General features: G+C 42.9%; 2 protein-coding genes and 2 long non-coding RNA genes across 15 annotated transcripts in view; 2 read left to right on the top strand and 2 right to left on the bottom strand.

Annotated features, from left to right (window-relative positions):
* The window catches only part of LOC134866928 (uncharacterized), a 44,404-nt gene extending 34,773 nt beyond the window's left edge, over nt 1-9,631 (top strand). For both annotated transcript variants that reach the window (XR_010166091.1, XR_010166092.1), the window contains exons 2-4: nt 1,426-1,502; nt 2,301-2,425; nt 2,532-9,631. This is a non-coding gene — a long non-coding RNA (uncharacterized LOC134866928). The remainder of the gene's footprint in view (nt 1-1,425; nt 1,503-2,300; nt 2,426-2,531) is intronic.
* Nucleotides 1-10,225, bottom strand: part of LOC134866927 (interleukin-1 receptor type 2) — a 46,931-nt gene extending 36,706 nt beyond the window's left edge. The window contains exons 1-10 of one of the 3 annotated variants that reach the window (XR_010166090.1): nt 10,054-10,225; nt 8,005-8,098; nt 6,764-7,022; nt 6,194-6,368; nt 3,490-3,652; nt 2,676-2,777; nt 2,525-2,590; nt 2,284-2,419; nt 1,795-1,940; nt 941-1,515 (exon numbers count right to left, since the gene is read on the bottom strand). Coding sequence is in view for 2 of the 3 variants with exons in the window: in XM_063887155.1 (XP_063743225.1) it covers nt 1,370-1,515; nt 1,795-1,940; nt 2,284-2,419; nt 2,525-2,590; nt 2,676-2,777; nt 3,490-3,652; nt 6,194-6,368; nt 6,764-7,022; nt 8,005-8,089 (1,278 nt within the window). In the remaining variant the exon portion in view is untranslated. Of the gene's footprint in view, nt 1-927; nt 1,516-1,794; nt 1,941-2,283; nt 2,420-2,524; nt 2,591-2,675; nt 2,778-3,489; nt 3,653-6,193; nt 6,369-6,763; nt 7,023-8,004; nt 8,118-10,053 lie in introns of those variants that run through there. The other 2 variants (XM_063887155.1, XM_063887156.1) reach the window with 2 other exon arrangements.
* Nucleotides 10,226-12,979: 2,754 nt separating this feature from the next.
* Nucleotides 12,980-19,211, top strand: LOC134866929 (uncharacterized). 2 transcript variants are annotated; one of them, XR_010166094.1, is made up of 4 exons: nt 12,980-16,064; nt 16,155-16,238; nt 17,518-17,671; nt 18,380-19,211. It is a non-coding gene; the product is annotated as an uncharacterized LOC134866929 (long non-coding RNA). The 2 variants fall into 2 exon arrangements; XR_010166093.1 differs by having other exon boundaries at nt 17,481-17,671.
* LOC134866923 (mitogen-activated protein kinase kinase kinase kinase 4-like) overlaps nt 15,351-20,005 on the bottom strand; it is a 33,042-nt gene continuing 28,387 nt past the window's right edge. For all 8 annotated transcript variants that reach the window (XM_063887137.1, XM_063887138.1, XM_063887142.1 and 5 more), the window contains 5 exons: nt 18,800-18,900; nt 18,368-18,517; nt 17,487-17,646; nt 17,052-17,191; nt 15,351-16,491 (listed from right to left, as the gene is read on the bottom strand). In XM_063887137.1, coding sequence (XP_063743207.1) covers nt 16,408-16,491; nt 17,052-17,191; nt 17,487-17,646; nt 18,368-18,517; nt 18,800-18,900 — 635 coding nt within the window. In that variant the 3' untranslated portion in view covers nt 15,351-16,407. The remainder of the gene's footprint in view (nt 16,492-17,051; nt 17,192-17,486; nt 17,647-18,367; nt 18,518-18,799; nt 18,901-20,005) is intronic.

Here is a 20,005-nt window from a genome sequence, read left to right as displayed (position 1 = left end):
ATGCAAACCCCTTATTGTGCACGCTTCAAATGAGTAAACAAACACAGAATTATAATAGAAGGCATTTATCTATCAATATTAAAACAGGTAGTCAAAAATGGGTAGAAACCTGCAAAATTGTGCAGGTTTCAAGTTGACGGAGAGCTTATTTCATTCTAACGTCTCTAAAGGAGATATCAGATTGTGCAAAAGCTTTGTTTAAGATCACTACAATGTCATCTTTAAATTAAACTGTGCATTTAAATAAGTAAGCTGCAAAAAGGGGTTTTATATGTGAGCCAACATGGTGTTTCTTTATCAAACCTGGATGGAAACACACAGATACTGTATGAGGAACTACACGTGTAAATCATTCAATAGAGAACCACATGTATACGAGTTATTGAAGTACACTTTAATTGTTTAAAATCGTGGCATTTTTTTACATTTGCATTTTATTATTCTTCATACATTTCTAACTCCAACAAATAATAATAAGCACCAACACAGTGGGACCATCAACTCCATTAAAGACTCAATAATGCTTTATTTACTCAACATAATTATAACATTACAGATGCTTAACACAGAGCATGTATTTTTAAAGTACAGTCAGATTTTGAAAGGTTTATTTCTAATGCTCCCCTGAGAATATTTTTTCAAAATATACACACAATCATTTTGAAATACCTGCACGGTTGCAACAGTCTCTACCATTTAATATCACAGGTGTATGTGTAAGGTGTATTTTTAAGGAGTGTCTCAATGACAAAACAACAGTAAATGACTTCACATTGGATTGGTTGTTTTGAATTAAGCAGGAGACGCTTCTACCCAGTATCAAAGAGGACAAATAATGCTCATTTTCAGCTTCATATCAGTATTCATCTCTCCTGGGACATGTCTCCATGCTTAATGTTCAGAAAGCTCTTATTGTTCTCATCTGCCTGTGCTGCAGCACCTCTCTTACCCCTCTGTCTGAAACCAGAGCCCAGTCTGCTCTGACTGGTTAGCTGACCATCTGTGTTGTGATTGGTCAACCGGTTAGTGATGTCCCGCCCCTTAGCCTATCACCTACAGTGTGTTGGAGTGCTGGCCAATAGAAGCAAACTTTGGATTTTAGTCCTCTTTAATCCTGTTTTAGAAGTTGTGCTGTGCTGCTGTGTAGCATCAGTTTTGTGGTTATGTATAAAATGTAAATATATGGATGTAATTTCCACATTAACACATACAATATCATTCATGCGTTTAAAGTACAGCTATTAGATCCCTGCAGAAGGAGTGTTGTTCACCAGACGGTGTCACTGCACGACACAACGTGCACACAATGCATGAACTGTAATGTAACAGCAAACTCATCGAGAGGGTCTGTGTTTGTGGAGGTAGCGTGCTAAAAGGTGCTGTTCTGCCGAGCCAGAAAGTAATCCATTTTCTTTGTCCTTTTAGGTTTGAAGAGGACGTAAAGGAAGATGGACACGACGGTCAGGAAGAAGCAGGCGGCCACAGTAGCGACCAGCAGCCAGGTAGACGTGGTGTCTGAGGAGAGGGAATTCATAAATGTATTTTTGATTGACTTTGAGCTCACTAAAGAAGCGCAGTTAGTGTGATAATAGGCTGAGTACTGTTCAGTGTTTCTATAATGAAGATTTATTTGTTCGCCTGGCAAAAAAGGGAATAAATAACCAGAAAAACATCGGCATCAGCCAAATTGTTATCCTACATTTCCATATCGGCTTGGAAATGTTATATAGTTATCATAAACAACACCAACTCCCTCATTTACACACTCTATATACACACAATCACACAACTCACCCTCTAGTTGAAGCAGTGCAACCACTTCCTGTCTCCCTCCTTTGTTCTGAGCGACACACTTCAGCTCCGTGTTCACGTCTTCGTTAGTCATCGCTACGATAAGAAGCCTCAACTCAACCTGGCACACTTCAGACTCCGCGGTTACCCTGCGAGCGGTGAGACAGACACAGTTAATTTAAACATGATAGGACAGAGGTGGGACACATGGGGAAACAATCACTAGCTTCTATGGGATCTACCTAGGCAAGATTTTGTTGAATAGCATTCAGTATTAGCAGCTTTGAACAGGTAGCATCACTTCTAATTGTGTTTTGAGTCATTGAGTTTAGTCATATCTGAATTACATTGCATTTTTCTAGGTCTCATTTTAAACATACACATTAACATAGCTTCCTTAAGGGCCGGGTAGTCCGCTTCACTTTCCCTACAACCAGTTCGACTTTATATATCAGATTTACTGGAAATGTAATGAAAGTAATCAGAAATTACCTCCTTCCCCCCTGCAGAGCCCGTCCATCAAGGTACGAGGTCTCCACTGATTGGTCGTTGACGAGCCATGTGACCACAGTGGACTCTGCCGTTTGGCATTCAGTGAGCACCTTACAGAACAGCTCCAGTCCTGAACCTACAGGTGGGCAGATTACAACAATATTAGATCTTTGTCAACCTTTTTATTGAAGCATTTTGCAAATATATATATGTATTATAACTCATTATTTGTGTCTCTCACCGTGCAGACTTTCAAAGACAGTCCCATTCTTTGGCGAGACAATCACAGGGGGACGAATCACTGGAGCTGATTAGTGAGGGATCACATTAAGCATCAGTTTTACCTTACACACAGGGTCATTTGTTAAGTGTTGACTCCAGATAAAACTTACTGTAAACCGTGCTGCTGCTGCTGCTGAGGATCTCTGAGTCAGAGGTGGAGGAGAGGTCATGCAAAGTGCTGGAGGTGGTGCTCGGTGGTTCAGGATCTACGCCTTTAGATAAACAAACAAATGTAAACTCATGCAAACAAACAACTCTCAAAACAGCTGCAAAATTCACTTATTGTCTTGCGTAATAATAATAATAATAATAATCCACACCATGTAATAGTGCTTTGGCATATTGTGTAATACTGAGTAAGGCCAGTAGAGGGCAGCGTTTGCTTATAATTGATAGCGTCAATACGGAGAAGTTATCTAATGACAAATGGATATCAATATTCTACGTTATCCTATAATAAGAGTAACATTTGATGATCTATATATTTATCTATCTGTTCTTTTTATTTAAATATTTAGAAACATTTATATTTGAACTGACTCAATTAATAATCTGAAAAAAAACGAGTTTTTCATGAAATTAATTTAAATCCACAAGTTTCTTTTGTATTTTTCTAGGAGCAAACATAAAACATGACAGGGGAAGTATTAAAATGGATTAAGAAACCTAAAATATGTGCAATTAACCATAATTATACAGATATATTAGCCTCAAATAAGCCAAACAATTGTAAGAGCTGGTGCATTAGTTTAAAATAAGCTAAATTCATCAAGTGCATAAAAAAACCCACAAAAAATGTACAGATTATTCTGCATTTGCCACATTTTTTATAAATAGTTTTCCAAACAAAATATAGATATCTTCCTGCTCTGTACCCTACACTCGTTGGGCTGTTCCTATAATAAATGAAGTGTCGTCACCCACCTCTCACAATGAGCGCGATGCTTCTGCTCACTCTGTACGGCTGCTCATCGATGAGCACCGTGAGCCGACAGGTGTACTGACCTGCATGTGAGTGCCTCACAGCAGGGATTATCAGCCTCCCTCTGGCCTGGCTGAAGGGGCCCGCTCTGCCTCGCCGAGGGTCCTGACAGGAAGAAACACACGGCGTCACTCGCGGAGAAAAATACCGTACTGACAGTGAAAGGGTTGAAGGGTTCGAGCTAACTGTGGCCTCCCCTGACCCATGTAGTTACATAAATAAACATAATAAAACTGTACAATCTTATAGGGTACAATATGATGAACGTGCATCACAGCAGCTCCATTGGCAACATCCAGGGAACATACATTTAACAATCACTGGAGACAACCTTTTTAAGGCTAATTTACGATCATTTGATCGAAGGATGTCATCTTAGCTGCTTGCAACCACAATATAGACATTGTTTGACTCTAAAATTAAACTGTGAACTTCATCCATCCATCCATCCATCTTCTCCTGCTTTTCCGTCAGGGTCGCGGAGGTAACAGCTCCAGCAGAGAGCCCCAAACTTTCCTTTCCCTGGCCACATCAACCAGCTCTGACTGGGGGATTCCAAGGCGCTCCCAGGCCAGCAAAGAGATATAATCCCTCCACCTGGTCCTAGGTCTACCCCTCGGTCTCTTCCCAGCTGGACGTGCCTGGAACACCTCCCTAGGGAGGCGCCCAGGTGGCATCCTCACTAGGTGCCTGAACCACCTCAACTGGCTCCTTTCAACGCGAAGGAGCAGCGGTTCTACTCCGAGTCCCTCCCGGATGACTGAACTTCTCACCCTATCCCTAAGGGAGATGCCAGCCACCCTGCAGAGAAATCCCATCTCGGCCGCTTGTATCCGCGATCTCGTTCTTTCGGTCATGACCCATCCTTCATGACCATAGGTGAGGGTAGGAACGAAGATGGCCCGGTAGACAGAGAGCTTTGCCTTCTGGCTCAGCTCTCTTTTCGTCACAACGGTTCGGTAAAGCGACTGCAGTACCGCTCCCGCTGCTCCGATTCTCCGGCCCATCTCACGCTCCATTGTTCCCTCACTCGAGAACAAGACCCCGAGATACTTGAACTCCTTCACTTGCGGTAAGGCTTCATTCCCTACCTGGAGTGGACAATCCATCGGTTTCCTGCTGAGAACCATGGCCTCAGATTTGGAGGTGCTGATCCTCATCCCAGCCGCTTCACACTCGGCCGCGAACCGATCCAGTGAGTGCTGAAGGTCACAGACCGATGAAGCCATTAGGACCACATCATCTGCAAAAAGCAGTGGTGCAATCCTTAGCCCACCGAACTGCAGACCCCCTTCCCCACGACTACGCCTCGAAATCCTGTCCATGAATATCACAAACAGGATTGGTGACAAAGCGCAGCCCTGGCGGAGGCCAGCCCTCACCGTAAATCGGTCCGACGTGCTGCCGAGGACCCGGACACAGCTCTCGCTTTGAGAGTACAGAGATTGGATGGCCCTGAGCAGAGACCCCCTCACCCCATACTCCCGCAGCACCTCCCACAGTATCTCCCTGGGAACCCGGTCATATACCTTCTCCAAATCCACAAAGCACATGTAGACCGGATGAGTGTACTCCCAGGCCCCCTCCAGGATCCTTGCGATGAGTGAAAAGCTGGTCCGTCGTTCCACGACCAGGACGAAAACCGCATTGTTCCTCTTCAATCTGAGGTTCGACAATCGGCCGGACCCTCCTTTCCAGCACCTTAGAGTAAACTTTCCCGGGGAGGCTGAGTAATGTGATGCCTCTGTAATTGGCACACACCCTCTGATCCCCCTTTTTAAAGAGAGGAACCACCACCCCGGTCTGCCACTCCTTCGGTACTGTTTCCGACTTCCACGCAATGTTGATGAGACATGTCAACCATGACAGTCCCTCAACAAAGCCAACTTCTGTCGCCTGAGTCTGGTCCGTCGAGACCCTCTGCTTTCACTGCCACCCTTCTGGCAGCGCACCCGACCCCATCGTTGTTTCCCGTAGGTGGTGGGCCCGCGGGACGGAGAAGCGGAGGTGTTGCCCACGTTGCTTTTTCAGGCTGTGCCGGTCCGGGCTTCGTGGCAAGCCCAGCCACCAGACGCTCGCTGACGAGTCCTCCTTCTGGGCCTGGCTCCAGAAGGGGACCCCGGGCTTCCTCCGGGCCGGGTATCCTCGCTTCCAATTGTGTTATTCATGGAGTCTTTTTGAACCAATCTTAGTCTGGCCCCTACCTGAGACCAATTTGCCATGGGAGACCCTACCAGGAACACAAGGTTCCAGACAACACAGCCCCCAGGTTCATCGGGGCACACAAACCTCTCCACCATGATAAGGTGCTGGTTCTCGGAAAGGTAAACTGTGAACTCATGCAACATAAATAAAATTGACCTGACTTTAAAAAACATCTTAAAAAGAAGATTTCTCTGCATCGTTCCTTCAGTGTGTTTTCATAAATAATAACGTCTTATTTTCTTAGTAAAAAAGTGGAGGAAAAACAGATAAGAGTTCCACCTAAATCTGAAAAACATCACATTGCAAAAGTACTTTGAGAACAAATACATCTGATGTAAATAATAAGCTGATTTGCTTTGGAAACTGTCCCAAGCAAGTCAAAGAGAATTACTTTTTTAAACACCTTTTGGCCGTAGATGGGTTTTGAACCCGTCCTCTCACCTTGTTCCACTCAATCAGAGTCTCTGTGTCGTTGAAGTCGTCCAGAGACGGACAAGCGTATCTCAGATTCTCTCCCACCTCCACTTCTACTTTGCTGGTCAGTTTCTCCTGGTCCACAGACCTGGACTCGTACACTCTCAGCGTTATATTCCCAGTCACACAGTACGTTTCATTTCTGGGGACAAAAGTGAGGAGATAAAAGGTTTAGATCACCTGAAGATGCAGCGAGTAAATCAAAAGTTCTTCAACTGGACGGTTTAAATCCTCACAATGGCAAGTGTTTTCCTCTCTCAAGAGACTGAAAGCAATGCTAAGGTTAAGGGCGGGACATCTCTAAGCGGTTGACCAATCACAACAGAGCTGGCCAGCTAACCAATCAGAGCAGGCTGGGCTCTGGTTTCAGACAGAGGGTGAAAAGAGGTGCTGCAGCACAGGCAGTATGAGAAACATGAAGAGCTTTTTGAACATTAGAGCATGGAGACAGAGGCTCAAAATACTCATCATATGTCCTCTTATGGAGTAATGAAGATGTCAGTACAGCTGGGGGATGTATTTTGTCTTAAAGTGTACCTGTAGTTGCAGGTGTATTCTCCTGAGTCGGAGGCTTCTGCTGGGAGAAACCAAAGCTGTTTTTCCCGCTGCTGAACACGGCCCTCGCCCTGAAACGACACGCCCTCCATCCCATTGTCCTTGGTGATGAGGTAGTTTGCGTTTGGGGGGGCGATGTTGCGTTTTTCAAGCACTCCGTCAAACATTGGGCAGGAGAGGATTATAGCCTCACCCTCCAACACAAAAATATCCACCTCTTCAGAAGCCAGGAAGCAGCCACCTGTTGGGGGGGGGGGGGGGGGGGGAACCAAATAACAATATTTGAAAAATGATAGATTCTGGTTAACAGTCCAAAAAGTAGAGCGTCAATATTCTAAAGTAATGTAATATTAAATGCAATACACATAAATCCAAGAGAAAATACATATCAATTAGATGTTTTTTAAGAGTCTTACGTGAGAAAACAGAAGAAATCTAGACATTTAGGATCTAAAATGTGTCCTTTTCTCATAGTAAAACCTGCATTCCATGAATCATATCCAGGCAGTAGCCTAACACTGAATCACATGAGCACATAGTACAGTTTAAAAAAGCAGGAATCAAATCTGAGCTGACAGAAAATGCTCTGTTTTAGTTTAACACACACAGTTAAGCTCACACACTATTTATGAACGTATAGGTTCAGCTGCTGAATTAAAAACAGAACAAATGAAACAAAGAAAGAGAAAACCATGAAGCAGATTCAGGCAGTATAGATTCACTCTTAAAGTATCAGCCTACAGAACAGAACAGCTGACAGAGGAGAGAGAACATCTGATCCACTCTTTTTTGAAAAAAATCTAAATTTGGAAAATAATCAAGAATTTTGAGAAAAAAATGACAATTTTTGGGAACAGAGTGAGAATTTACGAACTCAATTCGGAAAAATATTCAGAAATTTTAGAAAAAGGATAGATTTTTGGGCGGGAAAATTGAGAATTTTGAAAAAAATGTCAAAATTTTGAAACTTTTTTAGATTTTTGGGGAAAAAAGTGAACAAAATGAAGATCTCATGAAGCAGATTCAGGCAGTAGGCGTACAGATTCACACTTCAAGTATCAGCCTACAGAACAGAACAGCTGACAGAGGAGAGAGAACATCTGATCCTTTTACAACAAACACTATCTGCTCTTTTTACCTTCCTGTAATCCCGTCACATGTAATCCATTACTCCCCATGCCTGAATACAACCCAAGCAGTGACAGAACAACCAGCATGCTCACCTTCCATAGCCAGAGGAGGTAGCAGAGGGATCCCCCCGACGTGTTGGATGAGGATCACAGTGAACATCCACCCCGAGCGCAGCATGGTGGCAGTCTGCAGGGACACAAGGCTCCACAGTCATGCCTGCTACTGAGACTCTGCAAGCGTGGTTTCATTTAAAGTCTCTCGTAGATTAAACTTGTTACATCACAAGAGTAGTCATCGAAACGCCGGCACTCCCGTACATCCCGCCCCCCCCCGATTCACACACTCTCAACAGCCAAATGTAACCAGTGGCTTGACTGACTGCATCACATGGGATGAGTCAACTAGACCAGTCAACTTAAAGGGTGGAAGGTCACCGATCCTTGCTGCGTTGCACTTTCTACCCATTGCTTTTAGACACGCTTTCACGTTCTTATTGTTGACTTTCGAGGCTGAGATCCTCAGAGGTGTCGTTCCAGGGTCCAGATCACTTTGAAGTCACTTTTACAAACTCACTTATTTTGTTTTCAATGTATTCTCTCTCGATGTCATTTTGTTTTATTATTTGCAGTTTTTTTAATGATTTATTCTCATTTCAAGACTCTGTTTTAATTTGAATGAACTTGCTGTCCGTGGATCTGTATGTTAAAGCACTTTGTGAACTTTGTATTATTAAGAATACTCTCTTACTCAGAACATTCTGTATAAATCTGTGTTGTTATTTCACTATATTTTCATTTAATTGAATAAGAAAAGTATTTCCTAACACAAGAGAAAATGACAATAGGTTTTACCACGTGGCTAATAATGTATTGATGATGACCATCTTTAGTTTACTATATTCTACTCGTATAATATGTTGATTATACGTCTTGCAATAACAAATATTGAATTCTATCTTGAATTATATTCCATATGATATCCACATTTTAATATATACTCTACATTGTTCCGTATTAGTTTATATTTTCCGTTTAATCTGAAGACCAGAAGGTAAATTCTCCAATTTGTTGCCACAGAGGGAAATCATAATTTCCATTGAAACCGGATAATTTTCACTTCTGCTTCAGTTTCCTCGTCTGTGATTACAGGGATTAGTTTACAGCAGGCAGAACTCCCCCCCCCCCCCCCACGCACGTACACACACACACACACACACAGCAGTCATTAACCTTTTTCCGAGTTTCTTGATCAGTGTGTCATCAAATGGCAATCCCATTTATAAAACCAGTGGGAGTGCCATTGTTGTAAATGGGTTTTTAACGTGTGAGTCACGATGCACCTCTGCATTGTCCGTGAATAAATGAAACTATTGAAAATATCCTACAAACTCCTGACGATCAATCATCCCTTACTGCATGTCAGTTACTCAACAGTTTAATAATACTGCATGTAGGAGTTTAATTCAGTCTCTGTCTGTTCAGAGGGAGCGTGAGTTCCAGTTACCCTTATTGCAGAACTTTGGCTACGTTTTAGGATAAAATGGATATATGCACACCAACCATGTGTAATTGCATCAAAAGGTTTTTCACAGAATATTTAAGCAACTTCAGGATGAATCTCAAACGTTTCAAGACTCTGTTTTAATTTGAATGAACTTGCTGTCCGTGGATTTGTATGTTAAAGCACTTTGTATTATTAAGAATACTCTCTTAATCAGAACACTGTGTTATTATTTCACTATATTCAGTTTCCTTTTCTGTGAATACAGGGATCAGTTTACAGCAGGCAGAACTCCCCCCCCCCCCCCACACACACACACACATAGTAGTATATATTTTGGAATATTTTTTGTAATGTACATCAAAAGGCTTTTCACAGAATATTTAAGCAACTTCGGGATGAATCTCAAACTTCGGATTGAAGTTAGCCTCAAATAGATATGCTGTACATACTGAAAGTAATAATAAGTAAATAGCAACAATGCTACAATTTAAAGTGCATTAAAGGTAAGTTTAAAAATAGTTCACATATTCACAATACACACACACACACACACACACACACACACTCTTCATATAGGTTAAATACACACACAATATGAGTAGGCGTAAGGATACAAAATTACAAAGAGCAGTACTCACGGTGTACAGGTGTTGTCAGGCAGGTGTGTGTGTGTCGTTGTGTGTCGGTGTGTGTCTGGTGCCGCCTGTGGTCTCTTCCCTGCCGGCTCAGGGGGAACCCATGTTCTCTTTTCAATGTTCCCACCCACTCTCAGATGGAAATTTCTCAGGTTTCCCAATGTAACGCAGTGTACGTACAGCTCACCACTGCTCAGCACACACACATACATTACACAGTATACACACACACACACACACACACACACACACACACACACACACACACACACACACACACACACACACACACACACACACACACACACACACACACACACACACACACACACACACACACACACACACACACACACACACACACACACACACACACACACACACACACACACACACTCACACTCTGAGTGGGAAGAGCTGCAGTTATTTCCTGCAGGTTAATTCTGAAAAAAGACAGCTGTCTAGTTCTGGCGTTTGCGGCTGCTGGGGCTCTTCCTCTGGCATCATCCGCCTCTTGCGTCAATATTGGACATCTCTGTTTGTTTTAGCACAAAAACATACACACACCAACTATGAGAGAATAATAATCAATATGTTGTTCCCAAAGAGCATTTTCTCACTTCTTGCAGTCTCTAGCTTTTTATTGTGTCTTCACAACATCTCTCCATGGACCACAGGTTGGCACACTTACAGAAATGTCTCTGTCAATGAAACTAGTGAAATGAAACCGATAGCCATGCATATAGTTTAGTTTTTTAATGCCCAGAGTTCAAGACATTTCTGTTGCCACTAAAAGGAAGTTTGGTGCTGCCAATACCGATCAATCACCGATCACAGGGTCCATTTGAAGCCTTCAATTTATTCTGTAGTATTACTATATTCCCTACATTTTATGAAATTAGAAAGCAAAACTGTTCCTTTTGCAACATGTGCAACACACTCCAGCTCCTAAATCCTCTCTCAGAGCTGCTGTAAAGAAGATGTGTTAACACTGAACCTAACAAAGCTGGAATGATACTGCCCAAGGGGTGTGTGTGTGTGTGTGTGTGTATAGTCTTGACATGCTGGCTTTCCTTTTCACACAGGCCTTGATATAGTCGACTATAGAAAGCTGCAGGAATGAGTCTTGAGGTCCATGAATGGGTTAGCATTTCACCCACAGGGGTTAACTCGTCTGGAAGGTTTTCTTTCCGTGTTTTGCCTGAAAGATCTGTCGTCCCCACTCTTGAATGTTCAAGCTTTATACGTCTCTTACAAACATCCCCGCTAGGCTAGTTTCAGCTCCACACTTTGCTCACAGACATGTGTGCAGAGCTGACTGTTGCCAAAGCCATTAAATTCTTGCATAAATATGAACTAAAGTCCGTGCAGGAAGATGAGACTACTCTCCTGTATAAACACACCTTCAACAACAGCTGTAATAGTGAGGTGACTCACTGCTCTGTCATCTCCCTGCGTAGAAACCACAGTGTCCCCCATCGTGCATTCTTGTGGACAAATCAGTTCTGCTGACACATTGATGGTTTTCCATTGTAGACATCAGACACACCTATGACACGAGCACACTTCTGCAATCCAAGCTTTTCTGGCCCAGCTGTCATGAAAACAATCCTGTACCTGGGGGGGTTTGCTGTTTGGATCCAGAGCAAGAGCATTTCATTCAGTGTGAGTCAAAGCAGTAAATAGTTTGAATTGACAGATTATAAGCAGCACTGTTTAATAAAACCCACACATAACGTCCGGAACACACTGTCATCCCGTGGACATACTTTGGTAAATACTTTTAAGTGTTGTGTTCTTCAGTCATGCTCTTCCTGTAACTACAAGGCCTACAGAACTGGACACTGGATCACGATAAGAAGGCGCTAACTCTATGCTCCAGTTCTGCTCACATCGCCATGCACGAGGAGCTGCATGCATTGCCTTCTTCTCCCATGAATCCTGGTTTGTAGCTGATCTTGAATCTGCTTTTTATTTGAAATTTGAAGAAAGAAGTTGCAGCTTTGTTCATAAAACATAAATCTCTATCCCCGAAATCTGTGCTTTCCTACAATCTTTTCTATAAAAATATGACTCAAATGAAAGCAGCCAACATTAACTCTTCTCCTGGGGAATTGAATAATTACCTGGACCTGATTTGTGTTACTGTTTGTCTGCTGCAGGTGAAATAGTGAGTACACAATGAGCAATAAGCAGTTCTCCCAGTATATTTACCACATGCAGGTTGAACCGTGACCGACACCGAACATTGCATTCATAAACAGACAGCCGATTGAGAAAGTGAGACGTGTTGCGTGTTCTGGGAAATCTCCAGATATGCTCACCACCTGTGATACTCAGTACAGCTGGACAGATGAGTAAACACTTCGACAGTGGGGCCGTTTCTGTTCTAATCCGCTGAGGAATTCACCTCCCGGCTATAAATTATATAACGATATTATTTTTGGTGACATAGCCAGAATGCAGCAGTAACCATTTTGCATCGCTTTTACATCTTAAGAGGCCCTTCTCCCTTTCCTGCTGTGTGTTATATTGTTTTTTGTGCATGTAAATGATCTGCAAAGGCTCAAATCCCTGTGTCCCCCCCCCCCCCGGTTCATCTCCTACACTCCCCCTCTGCCTGAAAAGCGTCCATTGAACTCCTTTGCTTACTTCCGTAACATAATGACATCACTATGGAACACTTGCGCTTCCATTGGCTAGCACTCAAACACATTGTACGTGATAGGCTAAGGGGGACATCTCTAAGCGGCTGACCAATCACAACAGAGCCAGCTAGCTAACCAATCAGAGCAGACTGGGCTCTGGTTTCAGACAGAGGGTGAAAAGAGGAGCTGCAGCACAGCAGTATGAGAAAAATAAGGAGCTTTCTGAACACTAAAGCATGGAGACATGTCCCAGGAGAGACACAAATACTAAGAATATGTCCTCTTAAGCGTGAAGAAGATGTCAGTACAGCTAGGGGATATATTTTGAAGCTCAAAAAGAGTCAAATATGTCCTCTTTAAGGAAGCATATTTAAATGAGATACAGGAAGGAGTTGTGGGGAGATTTGAAGACATCCCTCAGTGGTCAGCTCTCACAGGGAACTGCACAGAAAATAAATGCCATTGTTTCGTCACCAACAGTGAGACATTTTAGGCCGCATGCACTCCACCACAAAGGTTTTTAACATTAAATTGAAAACATAACGAGACCTTACTGAAAGCTTAGACTGTAGTTTAAATTCCTGTCTTCCAGGTAAAAACAGAGATGTTCATAATAGTCATTTTAGGTTACATAAGACAACCTCAGAAAATGACACTTCTCTTTTCAGCTGAGCTCAGACCTCTGAGGCAAGTTCACACAGAACTAAAGTTATGACACACTGATGCTTTTGTATTTTTTATATGTTATATCATTTGACTATTGCTCAACATTGTGGGATAATGTAAAAACAGACATCTTCCAAAAGTGGTTTCTATGGTAATATGAAAAACACCTGTTGACACATGCACCTAACGTGTGAGAGGGGTTTCAACATGTTTCCATGTGTGTTTTGGGGAACAAACACCAGCAAGAGGCCTGCAAGACACAGAGGACAAACTCTTTTGTTTTAAAATTACTTTTAAAGTTTATTCAAAGAAAAAAACCTTCAGGAAAATACATGACTTCCTGTCATACACAGAGAGGACATAAGTTAGAGTAGCATTGCAGAAACAGCAGAGGAAAAACACGTTGCCTCACATCCAAGCCTGCAGCGAACGTTACTGCAGTGTTTCCACGTAGAAGCAGTGCTATGTGAATACCTGAAATGAACAACACGTGTGTTCTCTTATTGTTTTGTAAGTAGGTTATTAAGTGGGAAGGGGGGGATGGCAAAAGAAATGAAAACATCCAGCAATAACCGGGCTCAAAAACAAAGAATTAAAGACGCAATAAAACATAAATATCGTGATGCACATTAGTGTGACGAAACATTGCCTCTGTAAACATTTTCTCCACCTATGGTGAGCGTAGTAATATTGAACCACCGCAGTCGCATATTTACGTGTACATAGACTTACAGAAACAACAGAAACTATTGTTAAGCTTTCCGACTAGCTCTAAAACTTAAGAATACACAATGCTTCAAGTGATTTTTTTTTAAAGGATTTCCAAGTAGTGGTTTTCATAACAATAGGTTAACATGTTTTAGATGCTGCCCCCATGGCACGGTTCCAATGCAACTACAGACGTTTATTTTTTTTACCCATTAAGAATATCAATAAAAACCACTATTTTTTTAAGAAGTCATTACAGCCATTCATCAAGGCCTTGATGCATAAGAGACACACACTGGGTAGTACTGCACACACACACCTCAGACGACACAGCATTGGAGGATCCAAACTGCTGTTCTGTAGGAGGGCAGGTAACATGTTGACCCACCTTGTCAAACACGCGTGTGTAAATGTCAGCATCTGGGGGAAAACACACCCATGTTTGTGACCCGACGTGTTCTGACCTGAACTCTTTGCACATGTTTTCATTTCAGATGCAACCGAGGAAAGTCCAGCCCGAAGGAGATCGATGCTGCAGGTTGCCGCCCCAGTCTTTCACATATACACACACACACACAACTTAAATACCAGCTGGAGCAGGAAGTCGGGGGGGAAGGGGGAGTGGGAACGATTCCTTTCCCGCGTAAAAGTGGTCTCCTCAAACAGCCGACCGAGTGAGGAAAAGACCTGCTCCGTGTTGCTGGTTTCACATCATCACAGTCACACTGATATCCAGAGTTGCAGGATGTCAGAGAAAAAACTGAAAACCCTTCCTCAGCTCCGCAAGGCATTTGGAAAAAGGTGGCAAATCCAGAAGGCTTCCCCCCCCCCCCCCCCGAACTGGAAACGGAAAATATCTACACCTGACGTAGAGGCTCCGCTGCTGCAGCTTCTCAATCGTCTTTACTTGAAATTGAACATCTAGGATTGATCACAAGCAAAACAAAAAATACACCATCTCATGCCTCGGACCACCACACAGTAACACGTCTTTCTACATTCTTGACACTTAGTGCATTGCATTCATACAAATAATACAAATGATCTGAAATGATAGAAAAAATCCAGAAAAAACCCTCCTCTGCTGACCATGCGTTTATCTCTCTGCCACCTGGAAAACAATTACACCGACTCTCTGACCACAAACACACACACCTCTCTCCTCTCCTTCATCCTCCATTATTTTGTTAAATTGATATCTGAATATTCACAGCAGTTTGAGTTCTCGACGTGCACGAGGTGGTCATGTTTAATCCCGGACAAACATGACACTATCTGGAAGATTCAATGAACGTTTTATTATACATAGACACCTTTTTTTGGACCACATCACTTTCTTATTAGACACACACACCTCTGTGGGTTCAGAGTAAAAGCAAAGCTAACCGTGGGGTGGATGTGCGTTAATCTTTAAAAAAACAAAACAAGGTAAAAGACATGTTTTACTCCACATAGGTACACTTATCTCCAAGGAATAACAATAGTAATAATTCAAAAAATACTATTCTGAAATCCATCTGCGTTTTCTCTCTCTCTCTCTCTTTATATCACCCCTTCTTTTTTTAAAGCACCTGTCCAAACAACACAATACTTGAACGACACACACACACACACCCCCACCTGTCGAGTCCCATCCGTCAGACTTACAGTACAACCTCAAATATTTACTCTCGAGTTTCTCCGGGGTCTTTCACAATTTCCCCCCCAGGCTTGACCGTCTCCACCTCCAACCAGCATGTCAGCAGTAATTGGCCCAAACAGAAGTACATTTACACACACTACTGTAGCATTAATACGACACACTCCCACCCCCACCGGCCTCTTAAAGGGGGGCATTTCTTAAGGACCTGCAGAAGGTAGAAGCAGTAGTAGTAATAAAAGTGGTAGCAGCAGGTAGAAGACCTGCAGCTGACTGACCGCCCGGGAGAAAAGGATGTAGAGTAAAAAAAAAAAGAATCCCATCGCACCATAAAACGGAGAGGGAAACTAAAGGTAGTTTAACCCCCTATTTTCTTAAAATTCACATTAATATATTTCTACTTTCATTCATATATCTGATAATCATTTATGTCATCGCTTCAGGGGGGAGCGACGGCGGCGCAACTTGACGGGGAGTGACGCGGCGTCGCAGGCGGCCCCGGAGCCGGCAGCAGCTCCGGGGGAAAGGTGAAGTCTTTGTTGTTGACACTGGAGAGAAGAAGAAAAAAGGGCTGGTTGCTCGTGGGTTTTTGTTCTGGTTTGGTTTGTCCGAAGGGCTGAAAAGACATCGACCGTGGGTTCTGAGATCCAGTGTTAGCGAGGGAGGAGGAAGAGGAGGAGAGCAGGAAGTGGAGCTCTACCAGCTGAGCAGGTTGCTGCGACCCAGAGTCATAAAGTAGACCTGGCTGGAGCCTCCGGACCGAACGGAGGCGAAGAACACCTGAAGAAGAAAGACGGAGGTTGGACTTAATTAGTCCGTTCAATCAGCTGAATTTAAACAGGATCATATCCAGGGTTGGGAGGGTCTTACAATTTATAATAAAATAATGAACAATGGCACAATCTAAGTAAGAATGGGCATTCCAAGCGTTTCTGGAAATAAACCTAATTTGAATCCTCACAGTTCTGAAAGTTCTCATCACTTCCTGTACGGGCACTGCTGAAGAACCACAGAGGAATGAATGTTGGATTGTGTAACCTAAAGCACGTAATGTCCCTTAGGGCTGTGTCCACATTGAGCCTATTTTGAGCACCCAGTGTCTATTCATACGTAAACTACCATGACAAAGACAAACAAGCTCATTTTTTTGTAGCAGGTCGTCCGGGCGGACCCTGGATGTGAGTGTCAGACCTTATCTCCATACACCAATCATCCTCCTTGCTCTATTATTGTCCACTGAAGCTCAGTCAAACAGAGTGTGAGAGCAGGCATCTTATATGTGGACACAGGCCCAACGCTGCCGAGCACCTTATCCCACTTTGCAGGATGTGTCGTCTCACCTTGTCGTTTCGCTCACAGAGGAACTTGAGTCTCTGGGCTCTCTTGTGCATAAAGACGCCGTCCAGATGTCCCGTCTCCACCGAGCGGATCTCTATGGCCTTCTCCCCCCAACCCATGATCTGGTTGGAGCGGATGTAGGCTGCAAAAAGATATTTAGGTTAACCGATCGATATACTGATCCTGCAAAGCCTTTCAAGTGTGTGTGTGTGTGTGTGTGTGTGTGTGTGTGTGTGTGTGTGTGTGTGTGTGTGTGAGTGAGAGTGTTTGCTGTGCAGCTGTAGTGCGAATGATCAGTGTGAAGGTGAAATACAATAGCTGTGTGCATATGTTAGCTAATGATTAATCAATGAGGAGCAATTCATCAGGGAGAATGTAATCATAAACTGTAAGGTGTGTGTTTGTGTTAACTTCTGCCCCCCCCCCCCAAGACTCACCCACTGAGGTTGGCATCTCCCCCCACTGCAGCACCACGTCTTTGGTGATGCGTCCGTACGTGTTGACGTAGACGCCCTCGTCCTCGTAGCACACCAGCAGCTCGATGCCGTCCGTGTTGGGCAGGATGATGATGGCGTGGGACTGGATGTGGGTCTGGATCTGCAGCGACACAGAAAACGTGGAGGTGATGATGACTCTTATTTGAGGTCATTTGTGACGTTTGTTAACTGCGTCTTTGGCCATCATGATCAGCTTCAGCAGAGGATTAATCAGAGGATTCTCTAACATATGGATCCTTTTGTGACTTACAATGGGAACTCTACGGAAGACGATTAGGGCAACATGTGACATTTATTTTGAGTAAAATATTCTGCCGCTGACAAAATATTCTGAGATTTTCGCGAAAGAACATATCATTTTTGTCAGAATTCTGAAAACTATCTTCTAAATTATTTCTTGGAATCAAATTTTTTTTTTCTTCTGAAGTTTGATTATTTTCTCAGATTTTTTTGATTTGACTGAATTTGACTTTTAAGGAATTTTTGAGGAAAAAAACGATATATTTCTTTCTCCGACTTTTTGTTTTTTAAACTATTTTTTTATCGGATTTTGACTTTTTTACAGAATGCAGAATGTAATCTCAGTACCAAGAAAAATATGTAGCACTAATCCTAGTAAAACTAGAATCAGAGCAAAAGTGATTTTCTTTTGAGTTCTGAGAGAAAAATTACAATTCTGAGATCAGAAAAACCAATGTGTCCTCTTCTGTTAGAAACTAAAATCCTGCAAACAGTAACCTTTCAGTCTGAGAAATTCCTGTCTTCTGAAACATCCTCTGAAGGAATGTGTGTGTATACACGTAATGCATGCGTGTTCTTACGTGTGTGGGCAGGTAGATGTCGTACACGGCCCCGGAGTCGACGTCCACGGCGTGGAAGCCTGAAGCTGAGCCGTAGATGACCTTTAACCTCTGACCTTCCTCCACGGTGAGGTCCACCAGCAGGGGCTTGTGCACCAGGTCACCGAAAGACTGAAAATCACAGTGTCATCAGTACTGATAGCACGCTGTACAACACAGTGATCCTTTTACAACAAACACAATTAGCTCTTTTTAGTTCCTTACTAACATTGAAATCCTGCTAGTAATCACACATTTTTTGGATATGTGTATCCTGATTATGTAATCCCTGTTTTATCCATTACTCCCCAATCCTGTACCTCACACACACTAGAGATCTAACTCCCCGAACCGTCACTAGTGATATAGTACTGCTCGTGTGTTTGTTGTCAGCTCAGCGAGGCGTCGACTCACCTTGAAGGCCATGAACTTGTGGTAGGGTTTGGGCGCCCAGGCGTAGACCTCCACTGAGTTCTTCAGAGCAAGAACCAAGAACTTGATCCTCTCATATTTCACTGGGGAGCAGAAGCCACAAACAACCATTAGAACAATAAAAAGGAAAATAAAAAGGCATGAGAGTCAGAAACAAGCATCAGCTGCACACAGTATACTGTATATACACGATACCAATAAAGTCCCTTTCCTTCTGTAGCTGATTTTCACTTTTAAGAAGCTGTAATCCATTGAAACTGATTTCATTTTGATCTCATGACCACATGCATGATTAGGGAGTCCCTGCAGGTCATTAGGAAAGGCACCTTGCAATATAATCTGGGATATGAATGTATAATTTGCAGTACACTTTAAATATAAAGGGATTTAAAGGACAGGACAGATCTCAGTTTTTAAAATGTCCCTACATCGCTGCTCCTTCACCAAACAGCTATGGAGAAATACATTTCAAAGGGTTCTAAGTATATTATATAATATTTTATGTAGTATTTTTAAATGTGCAGGAAACTGAACCCAGATGGGGGACAGTCCCAGAAAAGTTGGGGCGCTTTGTCCGAATGTTTCACAAATAAAGATTTTCTTTTCTTTCTTTGGAAAGTCCTGTACTTCCCACAAGTGTTCGAACTTGTAAAATAAACTTAAAATCTGACAGGAAATCGATTCACACATTAACATAGAACTTCTCCACAGGAAATGGATTTGATGTCAGCTCTGGAGAGGAGTTTCCAACAGGAAGTCCCAGTCTGTCCTCAGTGACACCACCATCACCGAGGACATTCTGAACTGTAGACAGGTTGTTGTGCCCCGTTAGTCCCCCTCTCAGCGTTATTACTTAATCGAGGGCTTTCCTTCCATCCTTATCTTCTGAAATCTTTAACGTTTAGAAACAGGCTGCGGCTGAAGCAGTGTCCCGCTCCTCAGAACGGCATATAGCCAACGGGTGGTCATTAAAAGTGAGTTTCAAATCAACAGTATCACGAAAAATGCATGTGTTTTTTGTAAGTGTGTGGTCACGTTCTAGTGAACAACTATATTCCCTGGCCTTGAACTACTATTGCTCACGTTAATTTTGCCCCACACTCTGACGTAAGCCTACAAAATCTTAGGAAAAATAGAACAGAGTCAGAATTAGACAGAACTGTTCGTTTCTTGACCAGCAGTTTTTTT

The sequence above is a fragment of the Eleginops maclovinus genome, chromosome 7, assembly GCF_036324505.1.
Source record: "Eleginops maclovinus isolate JMC-PN-2008 ecotype Puerto Natales chromosome 7, JC_Emac_rtc_rv5, whole genome shotgun sequence".
Classification (NCBI taxonomy): domain Eukaryota; kingdom Metazoa; phylum Chordata; class Actinopteri; order Perciformes; family Eleginopidae; genus Eleginops; species Eleginops maclovinus.
This window is presented reverse-complemented; position numbering and strand designations above follow the sequence as displayed.